General features: G+C 46.2%; 1 protein-coding gene across 1 annotated transcript in view; it reads left to right on the top strand.

The window, feature by feature from the left end:
• Nucleotides 1-18,523, top strand: part of myo3a (myosin IIIA) — a 683,164-nt gene that overhangs the window by 348,891 nt on the left and 315,750 nt on the right. Inside the window, exon 11 of the mRNA XM_072508449.1 lies at nucleotides 837-953. Coding sequence (XP_072364550.1) covers nucleotides 837-953 — 117 coding nt within the window. The remainder of the gene's footprint in view (nucleotides 1-836; nucleotides 954-18,523) is intronic.

Genomic DNA, 18,523 nt, shown 5'->3' with positions numbered 1-18,523 from the left:
TCCAACTTCTTCCATCGGGCAGGAGATACAGAAGTCTGAGGACACACACGAACAGACTCAAAAACAGCTTCTTCCCCACTGTCACCAGACTCCTAAATGATCCTCTTATGGACTGACCTCATTAACACTACACTCTGTATGCTTCATCCGATGCCAGTGTTTATGTAGTTATATTGTATATGTTGTGTTGCCCTATTATGTATTTTCTTTTATTCCCTTTTCTTCTCATGTACTTAATGATCTGTTGAGCTGCTCGCAGAAAAATACTTTTCACTGTACCTCGGTACACGTGACAATAAACAAATCCAATCCAATCCAATCCAAACAGATATATGCTTTTCCAACATTTCTTGTGGACTAAAATTAAGAAAGAATGCTTTCCTGTCCCAAAATCACTAACACCCCTACCGCCATAACAATCCTCAATGATCACCCACCCTCCCAAATCACCCCACAATTACCAACACTCCCATGATCGCTGGCTCACTGATTCCCCCCTCTCTTAGCCCAATCTCACCCCAAACCTCCTGCGGTCTTCCTTGACCCATTATACCCATTGTACCCATGCCCTTCTCACAATTTCTACCCCGAACAGCAAAGAACCTACCTGTCCCTGGGCAGCAGCCTCATCTGCAGTCTTCCCCATCAGAAAGGGAGCAAAGTTAATTAATCATACTGGCCTCGGGGCAAAGAACCTATTCAGGAAAAACATGCTCACTGTGGAGTTAAAAACTTCACAGCATTCTTCAGATCATGAAAACCCCACCCCAGTAAATATCAACTCCTTAATTTCATAGCCTAATTATATATTATTATTATTTGTTGTCTCTTGATAGAATACAGTCACCGAGCAGCTGCAAAAGCGATACAATGAGGACCAGATATATACCTACGTCGGAGACATCCTTATCGCTGTTAATCCATTCCAGAAACTGGATATTTATTCCTCAGAGGTCAGCCACTAATCATAGTAACTGCTCAGTTTATCAACTCTCTTTGATTGTAATTCGGAACTGAACTAAATGTCTAATTTTTTACAAGGATTTGATGTGAAAATATTTTTTGAAAAAGTAACGACTTATCAAAAGAAAAACTATTTTTGGAAGTCATTAATGGAAGTAAAATATTTATGCAGTTTGGAGTTGATTTTTTAAAAACTATTTGGTTCATTTAAAGAGTTGTGAACTGCATGATAAAAACAGATGGCATCTTTCCCCGTGACATATACACTCGAAAAGAACAACAAATCTACATTCTATTTCAGGGGTTTCAGACCCACCACAGAATGTGATGATTCACAGAATTTGACAGCAGCAGAACTGAATGGTTTTACTTTACAAGTCAATAAAATATACAACATTGTAGGTGGAAGAGGCATATATGCAATCTCCTTCTGTATTTCCATATTTAAATTGCTGCCGTTTGCTACTTGGATGATCCATTAATCATCATTGTGAACGTCTTTTTTAAAAATCAGCTTAATATTACGTTCAGCTCAACTTCTCAGAGTACTTACATTTTTGAATCATTTTACTTCGATGCAAATCTGTTCATGTGTATTAGCTGCAGATTTATACATTCCCTCTGTTGACAGGAGAAGTATTATACAGCCAACAAAAGCTGAATTTGGAACTGAGATTGAAAATGATCATTTATCACTTGTGACCAGGGCTAACGTTGCCCTGATAGATCTACCAGTATACAAAATCATTGAATATTATATTTCTTGCTCAAACTTCAAGCTCTATTCATAAGCCTGACTGGAGGAGCAAAGATAAATAGACCTGGAACTGATGTGGGGTGGATAAGGGAGGAGCGCAATTGTCTGTATTCTACTGAAGAGGCAGTGTTGACAGAATTTGTGGCGATATCTGTCACTTGAGCATGCTGTTCCTTTGGAGATGTGATCAGACAATAATTGGGGGAAAAAGTGATGCTGTAATAAATAATGCCCCAACACCCATAAACATTCAGCTAACCATTTAGCTTACTGTCGTCAACGTGCATCTGCAAAAGACATTGGTGAAGGACCAAAAGGAAAACAACATTGTTTTGATTTTATGAGTTTCTGGATTTGGTTCATGATGATGTAAAAATACTTTGGGCAGTAAAGAAACACTTATTGCTTCAGAAACTGGGAATTCAGAACTGGCGCAAGTATTTACAGAATTTGCAGAATTTTACAAATGTTTTGACCATAATGAATAATTAGCAAATTACTTACAATATAGACAGGTGAAGAGGGCATGCAGTAGATCGCATACCTTGCCATGGTGTGTTAATTCAATGTTACACAGCACTTCCTTAAGGCTTTTCCTTGCCTGGCTGATGCTCTGGAAATGCAAAACTGATGAGTTTTCAGGCCACTGCGCATGTAACAACCTGCTCTGAAAACTCTGCTCAGATTTTGACAACTGTGACAAATTGCACCGTAGCAACCGAGATCTAAAACAATTAACAACATTCTAAATAAAACAATGCATGCCATTCTAAAAAAAAAGTCACTTTGCCCTATCTTCCAGTGATAATGTTCTTTAAAACAAAGTGTGCCACCATCTACAAGATGCACTACAGGAAATCACCAAGGCTCCTCAGACAGCACTTTCCTAACACTTGACCCCTACCATCTAGAAGTGTAAGGCATCACACGTGGCAACACCACCACCTGGAAGCTCCCTTCCAAGCCACTCACCATCCTGACCTGGAACTCCCTCCCGAGCAGCAACTTAAGTGTACCCACACCACATGGACTGCAGTGATTCAAGAAGTCAGTTCACCACCACCTTCTCAAAGACAATTAGGGATGGGCCAGCCAGAGGTGCCCACATCCCATGAATGAATAAAAAAAATTAGAAGATCTAGATCCAGATCTGCAACTTTGCCAAAACCCAGGTGGTTCTTCCATTGGCCATCCCCTATCTGTGTACCAATCTTTATTGAAATAAGTCTATTAGTTTTGAGATATATTGTCCAAAGACAAACAGGCTAACAAACTGGGTGAAAACATTACCTTCCCCATTCTGGCCAGGCTGTCCATAACTGATTCATCTGACTGTGACACCAGTAAACACAACCTAATATTCCATTCACCATCGGCCACACACCTTACCTTTCATCTGTTGCTAACCATCACAGTGTCCTTTTGGCCATAATGCAAAAATAAAAGTTACCATTAAATAAACATTCCAAACTAAATTTTAAAATCAAACTATGCCTTATTGCATGCAAGCATTAATCGCCCTTGAGCATTCCCTTGGTGCTTGCCTTGTGATTGTATTTACCTGGCCTAGTTCTCCCACACTGTGCCAGTGGCTGCAGCATCGCTTTGGAAAGCTTCTGACTTACAGCGTGGGAGACTACAGATGGCCTCGCAGCACAATTTTGAGTTGCTCTGGCTCAGAAGTTTTGACCTTGGACTGCTCTTCTCTGCATGGGTAAAGCAGCCTGGGGTGATTATTTCACAGGCAACAGCAAGGGCATTGGAGACTGTCAGTTATGGGTGGACAAATGCTGTCAACCTGAAGTAGGACCTTGTGCCACTCCTCCAGGGTAGTGTCTCAGCAATGTTAGTAATATGCTGGAACATAGATTGCAGAGACACGCTGCAAGGCCTTTGAACACTGGTATCCTCAGCCATGATGATAGCAGTCTGTATTTGCATGCCTTCAGTTGACCTTTTACTGTGGCAGCCAGACATTGGGTAGCTTCTGCTTGTGCTGCAATAAATGCTGAGATATCAGCCATCGGAAGCTGCATCATGGTAAAGTTGGCATAGTAAGAAGTCTTACAACACCAGGTTAAAGTCCAAGAGGTTTTTTTCGAATCACTAGCTTTTGGAGTGCAGCTCCTTCATCAGGTTCCATAACCACATATATTGACAAAGTCAATGATGCAAGATGATGCTTTGAATTTGAGTTTTTGCAGATAATTAAGTCTTTACAGGTCCAGACGGAACGACTGGAGAGAGGGGTAATCACAGGTGAAAGAGGTGTGAATTGTCTCAAGCCAGGACAGTGGTAGGATTTCGCAAGCCCAGGCCAGATGGTGGGGGGTGAATATAATGAGACATGAATCCAAGGTCTCGGTTGAGGCCGTACTCATGCATGCGGAACTTTGCTGTCAGTTTCTGCTCGGTTTGAGTGAATCTATGATTAGGTATGAGCTGTGAATGATGGAGATTGGTGGTGGACACATGATGAGGGTGTGGAGCATTGATCGGTGTATAAAGCTACTGGTAAATGTCACAGATGAATTTATGTGCATTATTATTGTCCATGATAATGTCTTCTTTGTGAGGTATGTGTTTGTGTTTTTAACCCTAAGAATGATTTGTCCCAATTTCAATAATTCCAGCAGCAAGCTTTTTGTGAACTTAAAAATAAAAAATGTTATTTATAATTGCCCCAGAGATTTAAATGTATGGGGCTGGATTCTCCTTTTGGGAGATTAAGTCCCCACGCCGGTGTGAAAACGGTGGTCTTTTATGCTAGGAAAACTGGCACAAAATGGCCACCGATTCCCTGTTTTGCTGGGGGCTAACAGGGAGGCAGCGTACAGCTCGCATCTCTAGCTGTCAATATGGCCCTGAGCATTTCCGGTTCCGTGGCCATGTATGCGCACAGCGGTGACCTGCAGCCGTGCTTCATGGCGGACTCAGTCTGCGGACCCGGACCGCAAATGTAGTGCCCCCCTTCGGCCACTTGCGCACACCAGACAGCCCGCCCACAGTGCCCCCAGACCTGAATGAAGCCCCCCTGCCCTCCCCCGACTGTGGCGACGCTGGACTGAGTGCGCAGCTACCACGCGAAGTTCCCAAACGGTGTGAGCACACCTAACCCACGCCGCTGAGAACTTGGCCCGTCGGGGAAGGAGCATTGCGGGTCGGGCCTCAGGCAATGGCTTGAGGCCATGGATACTTGGTGCAGCATACTCCTACAGTCCGCTGCTTTTCAGGAGGCGGAGATTCCGAAAACCAGCACCGCCCCCGATATTGGATTCAAAACAGATTCTCCGCCCCGTTGCCGAACACGATTTTGGCGTCGGGGAGCGGAGAATCCAGCCCATAATTTTTCACTCACCCGATTCATACACACCATCATTTAAAAAATGGGTTGATGTGATTAGTTGAAGTAAAGGTCTTGTGAGCAGAGGTTTCTCGGCTTCCTGTGGTTGAATTGCTAAGGTTGTTTCTTAGGTAAACATGGGCCTCGATTCTCCACTCCCACGCTGGTTGGGAGAATCACCTGGGCCGCCAAAATTTCCGGGGACGCCTGTCCGATGCCCTCCCATGATTCTCCCAAGAGGCGGGAACGGCCCGGTCGGGTTTCGCGGGCCGCAGGCCGGAGAATTGCCGGAGGCACCCAAAATGGCGATTCTCCGGCACCCCCGCGATTCTGAGGCCCGGATGGGCCGAGCGGCCAGGCCAAAACGGCGGTTTCCCCCCAACGCCGTCCACACCTGGTCGGTGCAGTCGTTGGCGGTGCGTGAACGCTGAGGGGGCGGCCTGCGGGGGGGCGAGGGGGGATCCTACACCGGGGCGTACCTCAGATGTGGGGTGGCCCGCGATCGGTGCCCACCGATCGTCGGGCCGTCCTCTCTGAAGGAGGACCTCCTTCCTTCTGCGGCCCCGCAAGATCCGTCCCCCATCTTCTTGCGGGGCGGACTTAGAGAGGACGGCAACCACGCATGCGCGGATGATGTCCGTTATGCAGCGCCAGCTGCGTCATCTATGCGGCGCCACTTTTACACGGGCGACAAGGCCTGGCGCGGGTAGATGACGCGGCCCCGATACTGGCCCATTGTCAGGGCCTGAATCGGTCGGGACCGGGGCCGTTCCGCGCCGTCGTGTACCTCGACGGCGTTCACGACGGCGCGGCCACTTCGGCTTTGAGTGGAGAATCCCGCCCATGAAGTTGGAACAGGTCTCCCACTTTCAAGGTATTACTGTTTATTACCTTGGCTACGTAATCAACTTGCAGCTGGTTCAGTAACGTTCCGATGGCCTTTCTGTCTGCAGAGCTGCTTATTTCTGTTTAGAAATCAAGCAAAAAACATGGCTGCCTCACCATGTCATAGTCATAGAGTCGTACAGCACAGAAGGGCCCTTCAGCCCATCAAGTCTGGTCAAAAACAACCACATCCCATTTCCCAATGCTTGGCCTATAACCTTTTATGCCTTGGGATTGCAAATGCACATCTAAATACTTCTTAAATGTTATGAGGGTCTCTGCCTCCACCACCTTTTCAGGTAGCAAGTTCCAAACTTGGGTAAAAGGGTATTTCCTCACATCCCCTCTAAACCTTCTGCCCCCTTACTTTAAATCTATGCCCCTTGTTCATTGATCCCTCCACCAAGGAAAGAAAGTTTCTTCCTGCCTATTCTATCTATGCCCCTCATAATTTTGCACAACTCAATCCTATCTCCCCTCAGTCTCCTCTGCTCCAAGGAAAACAATCCAAGTCTATCCAATCTCTCTTTATAACGAAAACTCTCCAGCCCTGGTAAATCTCCACTGCACTCTTTCCAGTGCTATCCCGTCCCTCCTATAATGTGGATTCCAGAACTGTACACAAAACTCTAGCTGTGGCCTAACCAACAGTTTATAAAGTTCCAGCAAAACCTCCCTGCTCTTAAACTCCATAATTCGACTAACAAAGGCAAGTATACCATATGCCTCCTTAACCACTGTATCCACCTGCTCTGCTACCTTAAGGGACCAGTGTGCATGCACACCAAGGTCCCTCTGATCCTCGGAGCTTCTCAGGGTCCTGGCATTTAACATGTATTCCCTTGACTTGTTTGTCCTGCCTAAGTGTATCACCTCACATTTGTACGGATTGAATTTCATTTGTTACTGATCAGCCCATCTGATCAATCTTGTGATAAGCTCAAAGTCCTTTGCCAAATAAGGTGGTGTGTTAGGTCGACAAACATTCGATGTTGTGACTCTTCATCCTTGAAAGTTGGGTCAGCCAAGGTCTTTCAATTTGGGCAGGGGGGGTTGCATCACAATACAATGAAAGGTGGATGGGATCCATTTCACATTTGTAAAACACCCATTGAGTTTTAATATCTTTTTTGTCCATGATATTGAAACAGACAAGTCAGCTGGTATGTTATAGTTCTTTTTGATGGTTCATGTAACATCCTGCATGGGACTTATGGGGTAGGAAGGATTATTTTCTCCATGGTTCACAGGAATATGACTCCCCCCACTGAGGGATGGGAGAACTCAGATTAGCATTAAACAATTGTATGGATGGCACAGTGGTTAGCACTGTTGCTTCACAGCTCCAGGGTCCCAGGTTCAATTCCCGGCTGGATCACTGTCTGTGTGGAGTCTGCACGTTCTCCCCGTGCCTCCGTGGGTTTCCTCCGGGTGTTCCGGTTTCCTCCCACAAGTCCGGAAAGATGTGCTGTTAGGTGAATTGGACATTCTGAATTCTCCCTCTGTGTACCCGAACAGGCGCCGGAAGTGGCGACTCAGGACTTTTCACAGTAACGTCATTGCAGTGTTAATGCAAGCCTACTTGGGACAATAAAAATTATTATTATTATAAGATTTGCCAATAAGGCACTTACCCAAAAGAGACCCGGTAGGGATCCATTGGGAAGTGTACATACTGTATTGTAAATAAATCTAAGTTCTTTATTTTACACCCCGTGTCCTTATTAAAGTTCAGATCTTAAACAGCTTTTTTGTTTGAAGTTTTTTAATATCTTCATGTGTGTACTGGGCATGACATGAAGGTAGTGTAGCATTTGAAGATATATTCACTGACCTTGACCACTCCTGTCAGGTCATTAAACTTATTGTGGCATTGCACACAGGCCCTTGGGACTAGACTCCTAGCAGTGGCACAGCTATCTGCTCCTATTGTCTTCACACATTTTGTCTGGAGAGCCTCCTGGACCACATGAACACTGCAATCATTTAAATTAGCAGGCCGCACAGAGTTTGGATGGTACTGCATCAGGATGTCTGCACGGTAGCATTGTGGATAGCACAATTGCTTCACAGCTCCAGGGTCCCAGGTTCGATTCCGGCTTGGGTCACTGTCTGTGCGGAGTCTGCACATCCTCCCCGTGTGTGCGTGGGTTTCCTCCCACAGTCCAAAGATGTGCAGGTTAGGTGGATTGGCAATGATAAATTGCCCTTAGTGTCCAAAATTGCCCTTGGTGTTGGGTGGGGTTGCTGGGTTATGGGGATAGGGTGGAAGTGTTGACCTTGGGTAGGGTGCTCTTTCCAAGAGCCGGTGCAGACTCGATGGGCCGAATGGCCTCCTTCGGCACTGTAAATTCTATGATCTATGATAATCTATGTAACCCTTTGGGGTCCTGGTCTGATGTTTCCAATTATGGAGACCAAAAATACGGATTTCAAATGTAAGATTCTCACCATTAAACCTAGTAGGAAATTCAAGATTAAACATCTTTATCCAGTGCGTCGTTAGAATGTGGAACTTAACTAGCCTAAGGAGTAGCTGTGCCAACTAGAATAGATACATTTAAGGTGAAGTTTGATAAACACATGAAGGGGAAAGGAATAGAAGGATACATTGATGTGCTTAGATGATGTAGGGTGGGGGAGATTCGTGTGGGCAAAAACACTGGCATGTTGGGCCGAATGGCCTGTTTGTGTGCTGTAAATATGATGTATTGTTTAATTGCAGCCAGAGCAGTTTGTACATTCCTATTAGCTTGAGACATTTGTGCAGCAATAGAACGTCAAGCTTCTCTCATATCAGTGCTCTGAGCTGCAAATCTTTGTAAGGCGCTGCAGTCAATGAGAAGAGGTTTGTCAGAAGATGAATATGTCACTAAACCCAGCCTCAGCCAGATAGTTGGCTACCTTCATCATCTGCAGGCTACATTGAAAATTGTAGACAAAGTGCGAAGTGTCAAGTCAGACCTTTGTGATGATCAGTAGCTCATTACAGGGACAAAGTAGAACACACTAAAGCACAGACATCACTTGGCACGACTGATTGTTCCTTGACTCAGTCCCCTAATTTACTGAGCATGCACTGAGTTAGTGAAAGATAAGCCCATGACACCTGGGTTGAAAAGAAATATTACAACATTACAACTTAAGTTATATTCATTTATCAATGAATTCACAGTGAAACAATCAGCTGGCTATAGGCATTCAAGACGCCTGTAATTAAACAAAATGCTGGCATGGGGACAAGACTGTACATTTGAGGTTTTGAAAGTCTGTTAGTATTTTCAGTCCTGCAGCTCTACATGTGTTTTAGATGGAAGTTTGACCACCAGGGTTAAAATTCACTTGTATGCTAATGTTACAGATGGGAGAGAGATGGTTGAATAGCTTTTCCCCTTGCTCCTCATCTTTCGAACAAGATGTGTGTTTTAGAGAGAGCAATTTAAGATCTTTTTAGTGTTTTGACTTTTAATAATAGATGCAAGACAAACTCTCTGGTAAGTTTATATCAGAAGCAAAGATAAACATTTATTCGCACAACACCCTTCAATGTAAACAGAAGAACACCATTCACTCATTCAAACAAACACACAGAGGAAATGATGAATTCCATACATGAATCAGGCACTTTGGTTATTATGTTGCACCTTTTATCTAAATCACAGTGTGTTTAACCCGTATACAGTGGACAAATGTTCACACAAATTGTTTTGTACAATAATTGTTTATTAACGTACACACGGTTAATTACTTAATCAATAACACGTTCATGCACATTGAACTATAAACTAATACGCTTAAAAACTACCTTAACTTAACTTCCAGGTGACTGGCAAGTACAGAGCAGATATGGCCTTATCTGAGATCTGGTAGTAAGGCAGTGCTGGACTTCTTGTTGCTGGTTGTCTGTCCTCTGTTCTGGTTCCTCCGTGGATGGTTCTCTTCTTGGCTGGTGATGGGTTCACCGTTATTATTGGCTGTCGAAGATGCAGTAGTCGAGGGAGAGCTTCTGAGGTGGCGCATTGCCTTTTAAACTGCTTGGATTTTCATGCCCCTTTTGTGGGCGGTCTCTGGGTCATTGTCAATCAATTGATCAGGGCTCCATCACTCTGATCGATCAAGTCTGCCACTTCAGTTTTGGGGTGGGCATTCAACGGCCATGCCTGGCAGTGTTGGGGGCAGGGGCTTGGGTGCCGCTGTGTCTGGTAAACAATGTGATTGACAGAATAGTTTTATTGTTCCTGGGATGCCTGGAGATGATCTTTATCCTGTGTTAGTTCCTGCATAGGTCTGAGCTGTAGCATTGTATATTTGCAGGCTGCAGCCTGTCTGTGTTCAGGCTTGGCCAAATTTCCCATCACTCCTTGCGGGAGGCCGTTTTAGATGGCACAATTAACAGAATAACAAGAAGCAAACACAACGCCTGTGTTTGAATCAGTCCTTTTAAGCTACAGCGTTGCAGGCCTGGGTTCCCTCTCATGGTTCTTCGGAGATGAATGAAAGTTAGGCATCTCTGGACAATGCTGTGGCCAAGTTGTATGGTGACAAATCCTTGCAGGTGAAGACAAATTAGCCTCTCTCACTATCTGTTGAGTGGTTGTATTTGGCAGGGTCCATTCTTCTTGAATGGCCCCTCTTGTGTACTATTGGTCTCCAGAATGACTTGTCTCCGACAAGGTCTTGAACTAATAAGATTTGTTATCTGAAGTCAGTTTTGATTGTGTGACCACATGATCAATACTTCTATTGTCCAGTCGAATGATTTAATGTTAGAAGCCATTGTTCACAATGAAGGATGTGATTGTTCACACATGCTTGTTGCAAAATAGTTTCTTAGCACATCGCTTTGTTAAGTTTTGAGCTCACAGTCACCGAAGCCCAGATTTTTGCTCCTGGGTCGGATGTGCAGAAACAGGAATTCTCACTTCTGCAAACCCGACCAGCACTGCTGCCTCACAGTGCCAGGGTCCTGGGTTCCATTCTGGCCTTAGGTAACTGTCTATATGGAGTTTGCACATACTCACTGTGTCTGCGTATGATTCCTCCGAGTGCTCAGGTTTCCTCCCACAGTCTAAAAAGATGCAGGTTGGGTGGATTGACCATGCTCAATGTGCAGGAATACAGCAGGATAGTGGGCCTAGGTAAAGTGCTCCTTTGGAGGGTCAGTGCAGACTGGAAAGGCTGAATGTAATTAACTGTTATTAATTTGACATTTCGGTAACTATCTCACAATCTTTCATCAGAGCCAGGCTTGTTTGTTATAGAACAACATGTGTAAAGGCTTCAGCTAAGTGCGATACGAACTTTCCATCATAATTTAATACTCTTATAAATGACCTTAACTGAGTCATGTTCTGTAGTCGTGGATCCACAACCTCCGACACCTTCTTAGGTTCTTTGTGAAGACTATCTTGGTCGATGATGTGTCCAAGATAGTGAAGAGAAGATTTTTTTAAATTCGCATTTCTCTTCCTTGAGCCTGAGATTATGTAGTTACAGCCTTTGCAAGTGTATCTTCTAGGTTCTTTACATGCTCTACATTGTTTGACCCTTTAATCAAAATGTCATCCAGGTAGCATTGCACATCCGATAGCCCACTCAAAATCTGATCCATAGATCACTGGAAGAGAGCCAGTGCTGGTGTTATCCTGAACAGAAATCTACAATACCAAAACAGACCCTTGTGTGCTACTATGGTCAATGATGGTTGAGACTCAATAGTTACGTTCATTTACAGATAGGCTTGGAGAGATCAATTTTGCTAAATTCTTGGCTGCCTGAGAGGCCTGAAAAAAGATCTTTGATAAGTGGTAAAGGGTATTGATCAACGCATAATACAGTGTTGATAGTCGTTTTGAAATCCCTGCATATTCGTACTTTAAGACTGGGATGATTGGGGTTGCCCAATCACTGGTGGTGACACGCTCAATGACCTTTGTCTTCAGTTACCTCTCATCTTCTTCCACTTGAGGTTGAATAGCATAAGGTACGGTATTGCCTTTCAAACACTTAGGCATGCTGTCTGCTTTTATTTTACGTTTCACTTTGACCCCAGTCATGGATCCAAGTGACTCCTCAAATATTTTTGCATACTTTCTCAAAAGCGTTGAAGATCGTTCATATAATCAACAAGTTAGTTCACAAGTTAGTTTAGCTTAATCTTCCTTAACCAAGGTCTCCCAAACAATGTTGGAAAGTTTCCTTGAACAATGTGAAGAGGCAACTTGCACTTTCTGCTCGTTAACCTCCACAGTCACTTTGGTGAAGCCCTTCAGCGACGCAACCTCCTCGGGATATGTCCTTAAGAACACATCAGAGGTTGCAATGGCAGATACATCAATTTCTGATAGTATATCGATTCAGGTATAAGTGATAATGCAGTGCTCATATCCACTTCCATCTCAATAGTGTTCCCATTTACTTTTGAATAGACCCAAAATCGTTACTGATCACCTTGTACTGTGAGAACGCCGAGTTTAAAATCCTTATGTTGACTTAACATTTTGGTACTTGATGAGTCTTCAGTTGGATAACTTAACTGGTAAGCTTGCCCTGTAAACTTTGCAGCATTTTTCTTGGTACACTTCTTTTGTGCCAATGGAAGTTGGTGCTTCCACTAGTCGGAAAAACTAGAAGCAGAGGACTCAATCTCAGACTGAATCTCAGACTTCAAAACAGAGATGAGGAGGAATTTAGTCAGCCAGTGGGTGGTGAATCTGTGGAACTCTTTGCCGCAGAAAGCTGTGGGGGCCAAATCACTGAATGTCTTTAAGACAGAGATAGATAGGTTCTTGATTAATAAGGGGATCAGGGGTGATGGGGATAAGGCAGGAGAATGGGGGTGAGAAAAATATCAGCCATCATTGAATGGCTGAGCAGACTTGATGGGCCGAGTGGCCGAATTCTGCTTCTATGCCTTATGGTCTTATGATCAATGTGACCAATTTTACCACAATTTTTACATTTGTTCTCCTTGCTCCAATAGTCTTCAGCCATGTGTCCCACTTGATTGCAGAGATGACATGGTGGACCAGCTTCTCACAGACTCCATCTTGCGGACTTTAGCTCAAACCCAAATCAGTGAAGCTTCTCTTGCAGCAAGTTCCATTCGCATTGCGGTTTTTATAGCAGATTTTAGGGTTAATGCACCTTCAGTTAACAATTTTCATTGGATGTCTTCATTCCTGAGGCCACAAACTAATCAGTCACGAAGTGTATCGGATGTCATTGCGTAACACGTGACATTACACCAGCCAATGGTGTTACTCTGATACATAACGAACGACTACTTTTTTCTATTTTTGTGATTCATTCCTCTGTTTTGTTCGAATGCTATGTGCAATCAGGTACAGATCCTTTTCTTTTGTCCTTTTCATCATTTTAGTAATCTCTAGCTTTATCTGTTGATTTATCATGGATCTGTAGCCTCTATCTCTCTTGTCATGATCTGTTTATCATTTTCCATATTAATGTATTTCTCACCTGCCTTGTTGTTCTGTAAATTCTGCCTCTTCGGCGATACAGTAACACGGTGGTTTACATGTTGTTTCACAGCTCCAGGGACCCTGGTTCAATTCCTGGCTTGGGTCACTGTCTGTGCAGAGTCCACTCATTCTCCCTGTGTTTGCATGGGTTTCCCCCGGATGCTCCAATTTCCTCCCACAAAGTTCTGGAAGATGTGCTTGTTAGGTAATTTGGACATTCTGAATTCTCCCTCAGTGTACTCGAACAGGCGCTGGAATGTGGCGACGAGGGGCTTTTCACAATAACTTAATTGCAGTGTTAATGTGACAGGAATAAAGATTAAATGTTAAATTAAGCCTGCCGCCTCTGCAATTTTTCAGTGTGGGTGGAACGTGAAAAAAGGTGAAAAGCTAGGCAGCTTTCATTGCGTGGGCTCCTGTCAGGCAGGAACTGGGGTGGGGGCGTGGGTGGGTAACTCCTGTGTTTTGTGGGCGAACCCCCAATGTGGTACTCCTTCTTTGTCCCTACCCCCCCCGACCAGTTCTCTAACCCAGCCTGTACCCCTTCATTCTCCTCAGTATGGTCACCCTGCTTGCCTGCGCAAAGCTTCGGACTTACGTGAAGTCCAGATACCTCTTCATTTCTTCATGGGGATTGGTTGTAATCCTAGCAGTGGCCACTACTGTCTTCTGGCACTGCAGGAACAGAGCAGCACAAGGGTGAGACACCCCTATCCTTGAGGGGCAGAAGTCCCACTCTGACCTAATTAAGGCCACTCCTATTGGTGTCAGCTGACTTTTACTTCGGGGGAAGGGGTAAGCCTTTTCCATGTAAAACCACTCCAATGTGTGTGTTGTATGTAGGTTGACTTTCAGTAAAAATGCAATGAACTGAGCTGTCGCATTTCAAGAGGGTTCCTCTAATCAATGCAATTTTCAATGGTCATAATCATATGGCACAGAAAAAGGTCATTTTGCCCATCATACCTGTGTCAGCAATTCAGTATGCCGTATTTTTTTGCTCTTTCCTTATAGCATATTACTGTTTGGAATATATTGATGGTGTATCATGTTGGTCAGAGCCTTTGTGACTCAAAGGAAGCACTCCAATGTGTACTACATTCAAATGTATCCTCGCCCACTCTTATGATCTGGACGGTGGTAATTGTCATGTGGACCAAGTCCCAACGGTAAACTCGGCAGGCTATTAAAATGATTTTCAAGTTGTATTTTATGACGAGTAGATACATGTGCTGAAGTAAGGAGTCACAAATTCCAATGACACTTTCAGAGATATTGGGCGGGATTCTCCGCAATCGGCGCGATGTCTGCCGACCGGCGCCAAAAATGGCGCGAATCAGTCCGGCATTGCGCCGCCCCAAAGGTGCGGAATTCTCCGCATCTTGAGGGGCCGAGCCCTCACCTTGAGGGGCTAGGCCCGCGCCGGACTGATTTCCGCCCCGCCAGCTGGTGGGAAAGGCCTTTGGTGCCCCGCCAGCTGGCGCGGAAATGACTTTGCTGTGCAGCGCATGCGCGGGAGCGTCAGCGGCCGCTCACGGCATCCCCGCGAATGCGCAGTGGAGGGGGTCTCTTCCGCCTCCACCATAGTGGAGACCATGGCGAAGGCGGAAGGAAAAGAGTGCCCCCACGGCACAGGCCCGCCCGTGGATCGGTGGGCCCCGATCGCGGGCCAGGCCACCGTGGGGGCACCCCCCGGGGCAAGATCACCCCGCGCCCCCCCCCCCCCCCCAGGACCCCGGAGCCCGCCCGCGCCGCGTTGTCCCACCAGTAAGAAGGTGGTTTGATTCTCGCCAGTGGGACAGGCGTTCCAGTAGCGGGACTTCGGCCCATCGCGGGCCGGAGAATCGCCGGGGGGTGGCGCCAACCGGCACGCCGAGATTCCCACCGCCGCCGAATATCCGGTGCCGGGGAATTCGGCAACCGGCGGGGGCGGGATTCACGCCAGCCCTCGGCGATTCTCCGACCCGGCGGGGGGGTTCGGAGAATCCCGCCCCTGAAGTCGTAAATTAAAAGATTTATTAACAAAGGGGCGCGATTCTCCAACCCCCCCCGCTGGGTCGGAGAATCGCCGGGGGCTGGCGTGAATTCTCCGACACTGGATATTCGGCGGGGGCGGGAATCGCGCCACGCCAGTTGGCGGGCCCCGCCCCGTGACTCTCCGGCCCAGATGGGCCGAAGTCCCGCTGCTAGAATGCCTGTCCCGTCGGCGTAGATTAAACCACCTACCTTACCGGCGGGACAAGGCGGCGCGGGCAGGCTCCGGGGTCCTGGGGGGGGTGCGGGATGATCTGGCCCTAGGGGGTGCCCCCACGGTGGACTGGCCCGCGACCGGGGCCCACCGATCCACGGGCGGGTCTGTGCCATGGCGGAGGCGGAAGAGACCCCCTCCACTGCGCATGCGCGGGGATGCCGTGAGCGGCCGCTGACGCTCCCGCGCATGCGCCACCCAGCAATGTCAGTTTCGCGCCAGCTGGCGGTACACCAAAGGCCTTTCCCGCCAGCTAGCGGAGCGGAAATCAGTCCGGCGCGGGCCTAGCCCCTCAAGGTTAGGGCTCGGCCCCTCAAGATGCGGAGGATTCTGCACCTTTGGGGCGGCGCGATGCCGGACTGATTTGTGCCGTTTTTGGCGCCTGTCGGCGGACCTCGCGCCGATTACGGAGAATTTCACCCCTGCTTCCCAAAATACCACAACATTCTTAATACCTAAAAATATTTAAAATAATATTTTCCTCACAGCTACAGATTCAGTCATCCTGTGATATTAGTGTGGAATTTGTTTATCCAGTTTAGAGATTGTACAGACTTTGGATGATTTTGATTTGCAGGCACTAACAGAATGAACAAGGGGGTCAGATCACTGTTTCACGGTTGAAATCATGCCCAATCTATGTACCTGCTGATGTTCCGAACTGTTTGCGTGTCAGCTATCACTTTCAAAGGAAACTGGTTAAAGATGAAGGAGGGTGTATTAACCATGGAGATTTTGTGAAAGTTGATTTTGCTGGCATTTCTGCCTACCTCCATGATATAATAGGACCTGCTGCGGCTGCTGTACTGTATCAGATTGACGGATGGCACCTGTTTGTCTATGCAGGTACACCACATTCAGCATTCTGGAAAAGCTTGCAATGACGATGATCTTGGCTGTGAGGCGTACTCTTTCTCTGTGCCTTTGAGAGAAATGAATGAACCTGCCAGCCTTGTAGAACTCTGCATTTGTCATCTGCGGAATGAAACTAGATATGGTGCCTTGATCAATATTAATATAATGTCCTTTTGATGCCTGAAAAGATCCTGTGGCCAAGCATTTATGACTGTTGTGATTATTGAATCGACAGGCATGATAGTTGGCATCTCTGAAACTGCTCTCAAACCTGATGCTGGCACTTTGCATGGCTGAGATTACCACGGTGGCCACTCGCCACCTCTGTAACAACTCATCCTCATACTACAAAACGTGGACCTCAAAAGAAACTCCCGCTAGAAGTGGAGTGTCACCCTCGCTACTCACATCTCCCACTTCTCTTACACATTCTAGGGTGGGGGGGGGGGTGAACAGCCAGCTGTCGTGGTGCACATAGGCACCAACGATAGAGGTAAAAAATGGGATGAGGTCCTACAAGCTGAATTCAGGAAGTTAGGAGTTAAACTTAAAAGTAGAACCTCAAAGGTCGTAATCTCAGGGTTACTACCAGTGCCACGAGCTAGTCAGAGTAGGAATGTCAGGATAGATAGGATGAATGCGTGGCTCGAGAGATGGTGCAAGAGGGAGGGATTCAAATTCCTGGGGCATTGGAACCGGTTCTGGGGAGGTGGGACCAGTACAAACCGGACGGTCTGCACCTGGGCAGGACTGGAATCGATGTCCTGGGGGGTGTTTGCTGGAGTGTTGGGGAGGGTTTAAACTAATGAGGCAGGGAGATGGGATCCAATGTAGGAAGTCGAGGGGAAGTAAAACAGGGCCAAAAACAAAAAGCAGTAAGAGGGAAAGTGTAAGGCAGAGAAGCCATAGTCAAAAATCAAAAAGGGCCACAGTACAGGGTACAGTGACTGAAGAGACTGTGAAAAGGGAGGTGGCCAATGCAGGATTGAGGGTGTTGTACCTAACTGTGCGCAGTATGCAGAACAAGGTAAATGAGCTTGGTGCGCACATTGAAATTGGCCGGTACAATGTTGTGGGCATCACAGAGACATGGCTGCATGGGGATCAGGGCTGGGATATAAATATCCAAGGATATATGTCACATCGAAAGGACAGGCAGATGGGAAAAGGAGGCGGGGTTGCATTGTTTGTAAGGAATGAAGTTAAATCGATAGCAAGGAGCAATATAGGATCAGAAGGCATAGAATCTCTGTGGGTAGAGTTGAGGAATCGCAAAAGTAAAAAGACCCTGATGGGAGATATGTACAGGCCCCCTAGTAGTAGTCAGGATGTGGGGCAGAAAATAAATCAGGAGATAGAAAAGGCATGTAAAAAAGGCAATATTACAATAATCATGGGGGACTTCAATGTGCAGGTGGACTGAGAAAATTAGGTTGGTAGTGGATCCCAAGAAATGAAATGAAAAATCACTTTTTGTCACAAGTAGGCTTCAAATGAAGTTACTGTGGAAAAGCCCCTAGTCGCCACATTCTGGCGCCTGTTTGGGGAGGCTGGTACGGGAATTGAACCATGCTGCTGGTCTGCCTTGGTCTGCTTTCAAAGCCAGCGATTTAGCCCTGTGCTAAACCAGCGCCTGGAATGGAATTTGTGGAATGTCTAAGAGATGGCTTTTTGGAGCAGCTTGTGACAGAGCCTACTAGGGAACAGACAATTCTGGATTTGGCGATGTGTAATTTGGCAGACTTGATTAGGGATCTTAAGGTGAAGGAACCCTTAGGGAGCAGTGACCACAATATGATAGAATTTACCCTGCAGTTTGAGAGGGAGAAGCTGCAATCAGATGTAACGGTATTACAATTAAATAAGGGTAACTACAAAGACATGAGGGAGAAGCTGGTCAGAGTTGATTGGAGAAGGAGCCTAGCAGAGAAGACAGTGGAACAGCAATGGCAGAAGTTTTTGGGGGTTATTAGGGAGCACAACAGGAATTC

This window comes from Scyliorhinus torazame, chromosome 6, assembly GCF_047496885.1.
Source record: "Scyliorhinus torazame isolate Kashiwa2021f chromosome 6, sScyTor2.1, whole genome shotgun sequence".
Taxonomy (NCBI): Eukaryota; Metazoa; Chordata; class Chondrichthyes; order Carcharhiniformes; family Scyliorhinidae; genus Scyliorhinus; species Scyliorhinus torazame.
The sequence above is the reverse complement of the archived record's forward strand: the minus strand, read 5'-3'. Positions and strand labels throughout refer to the sequence as shown.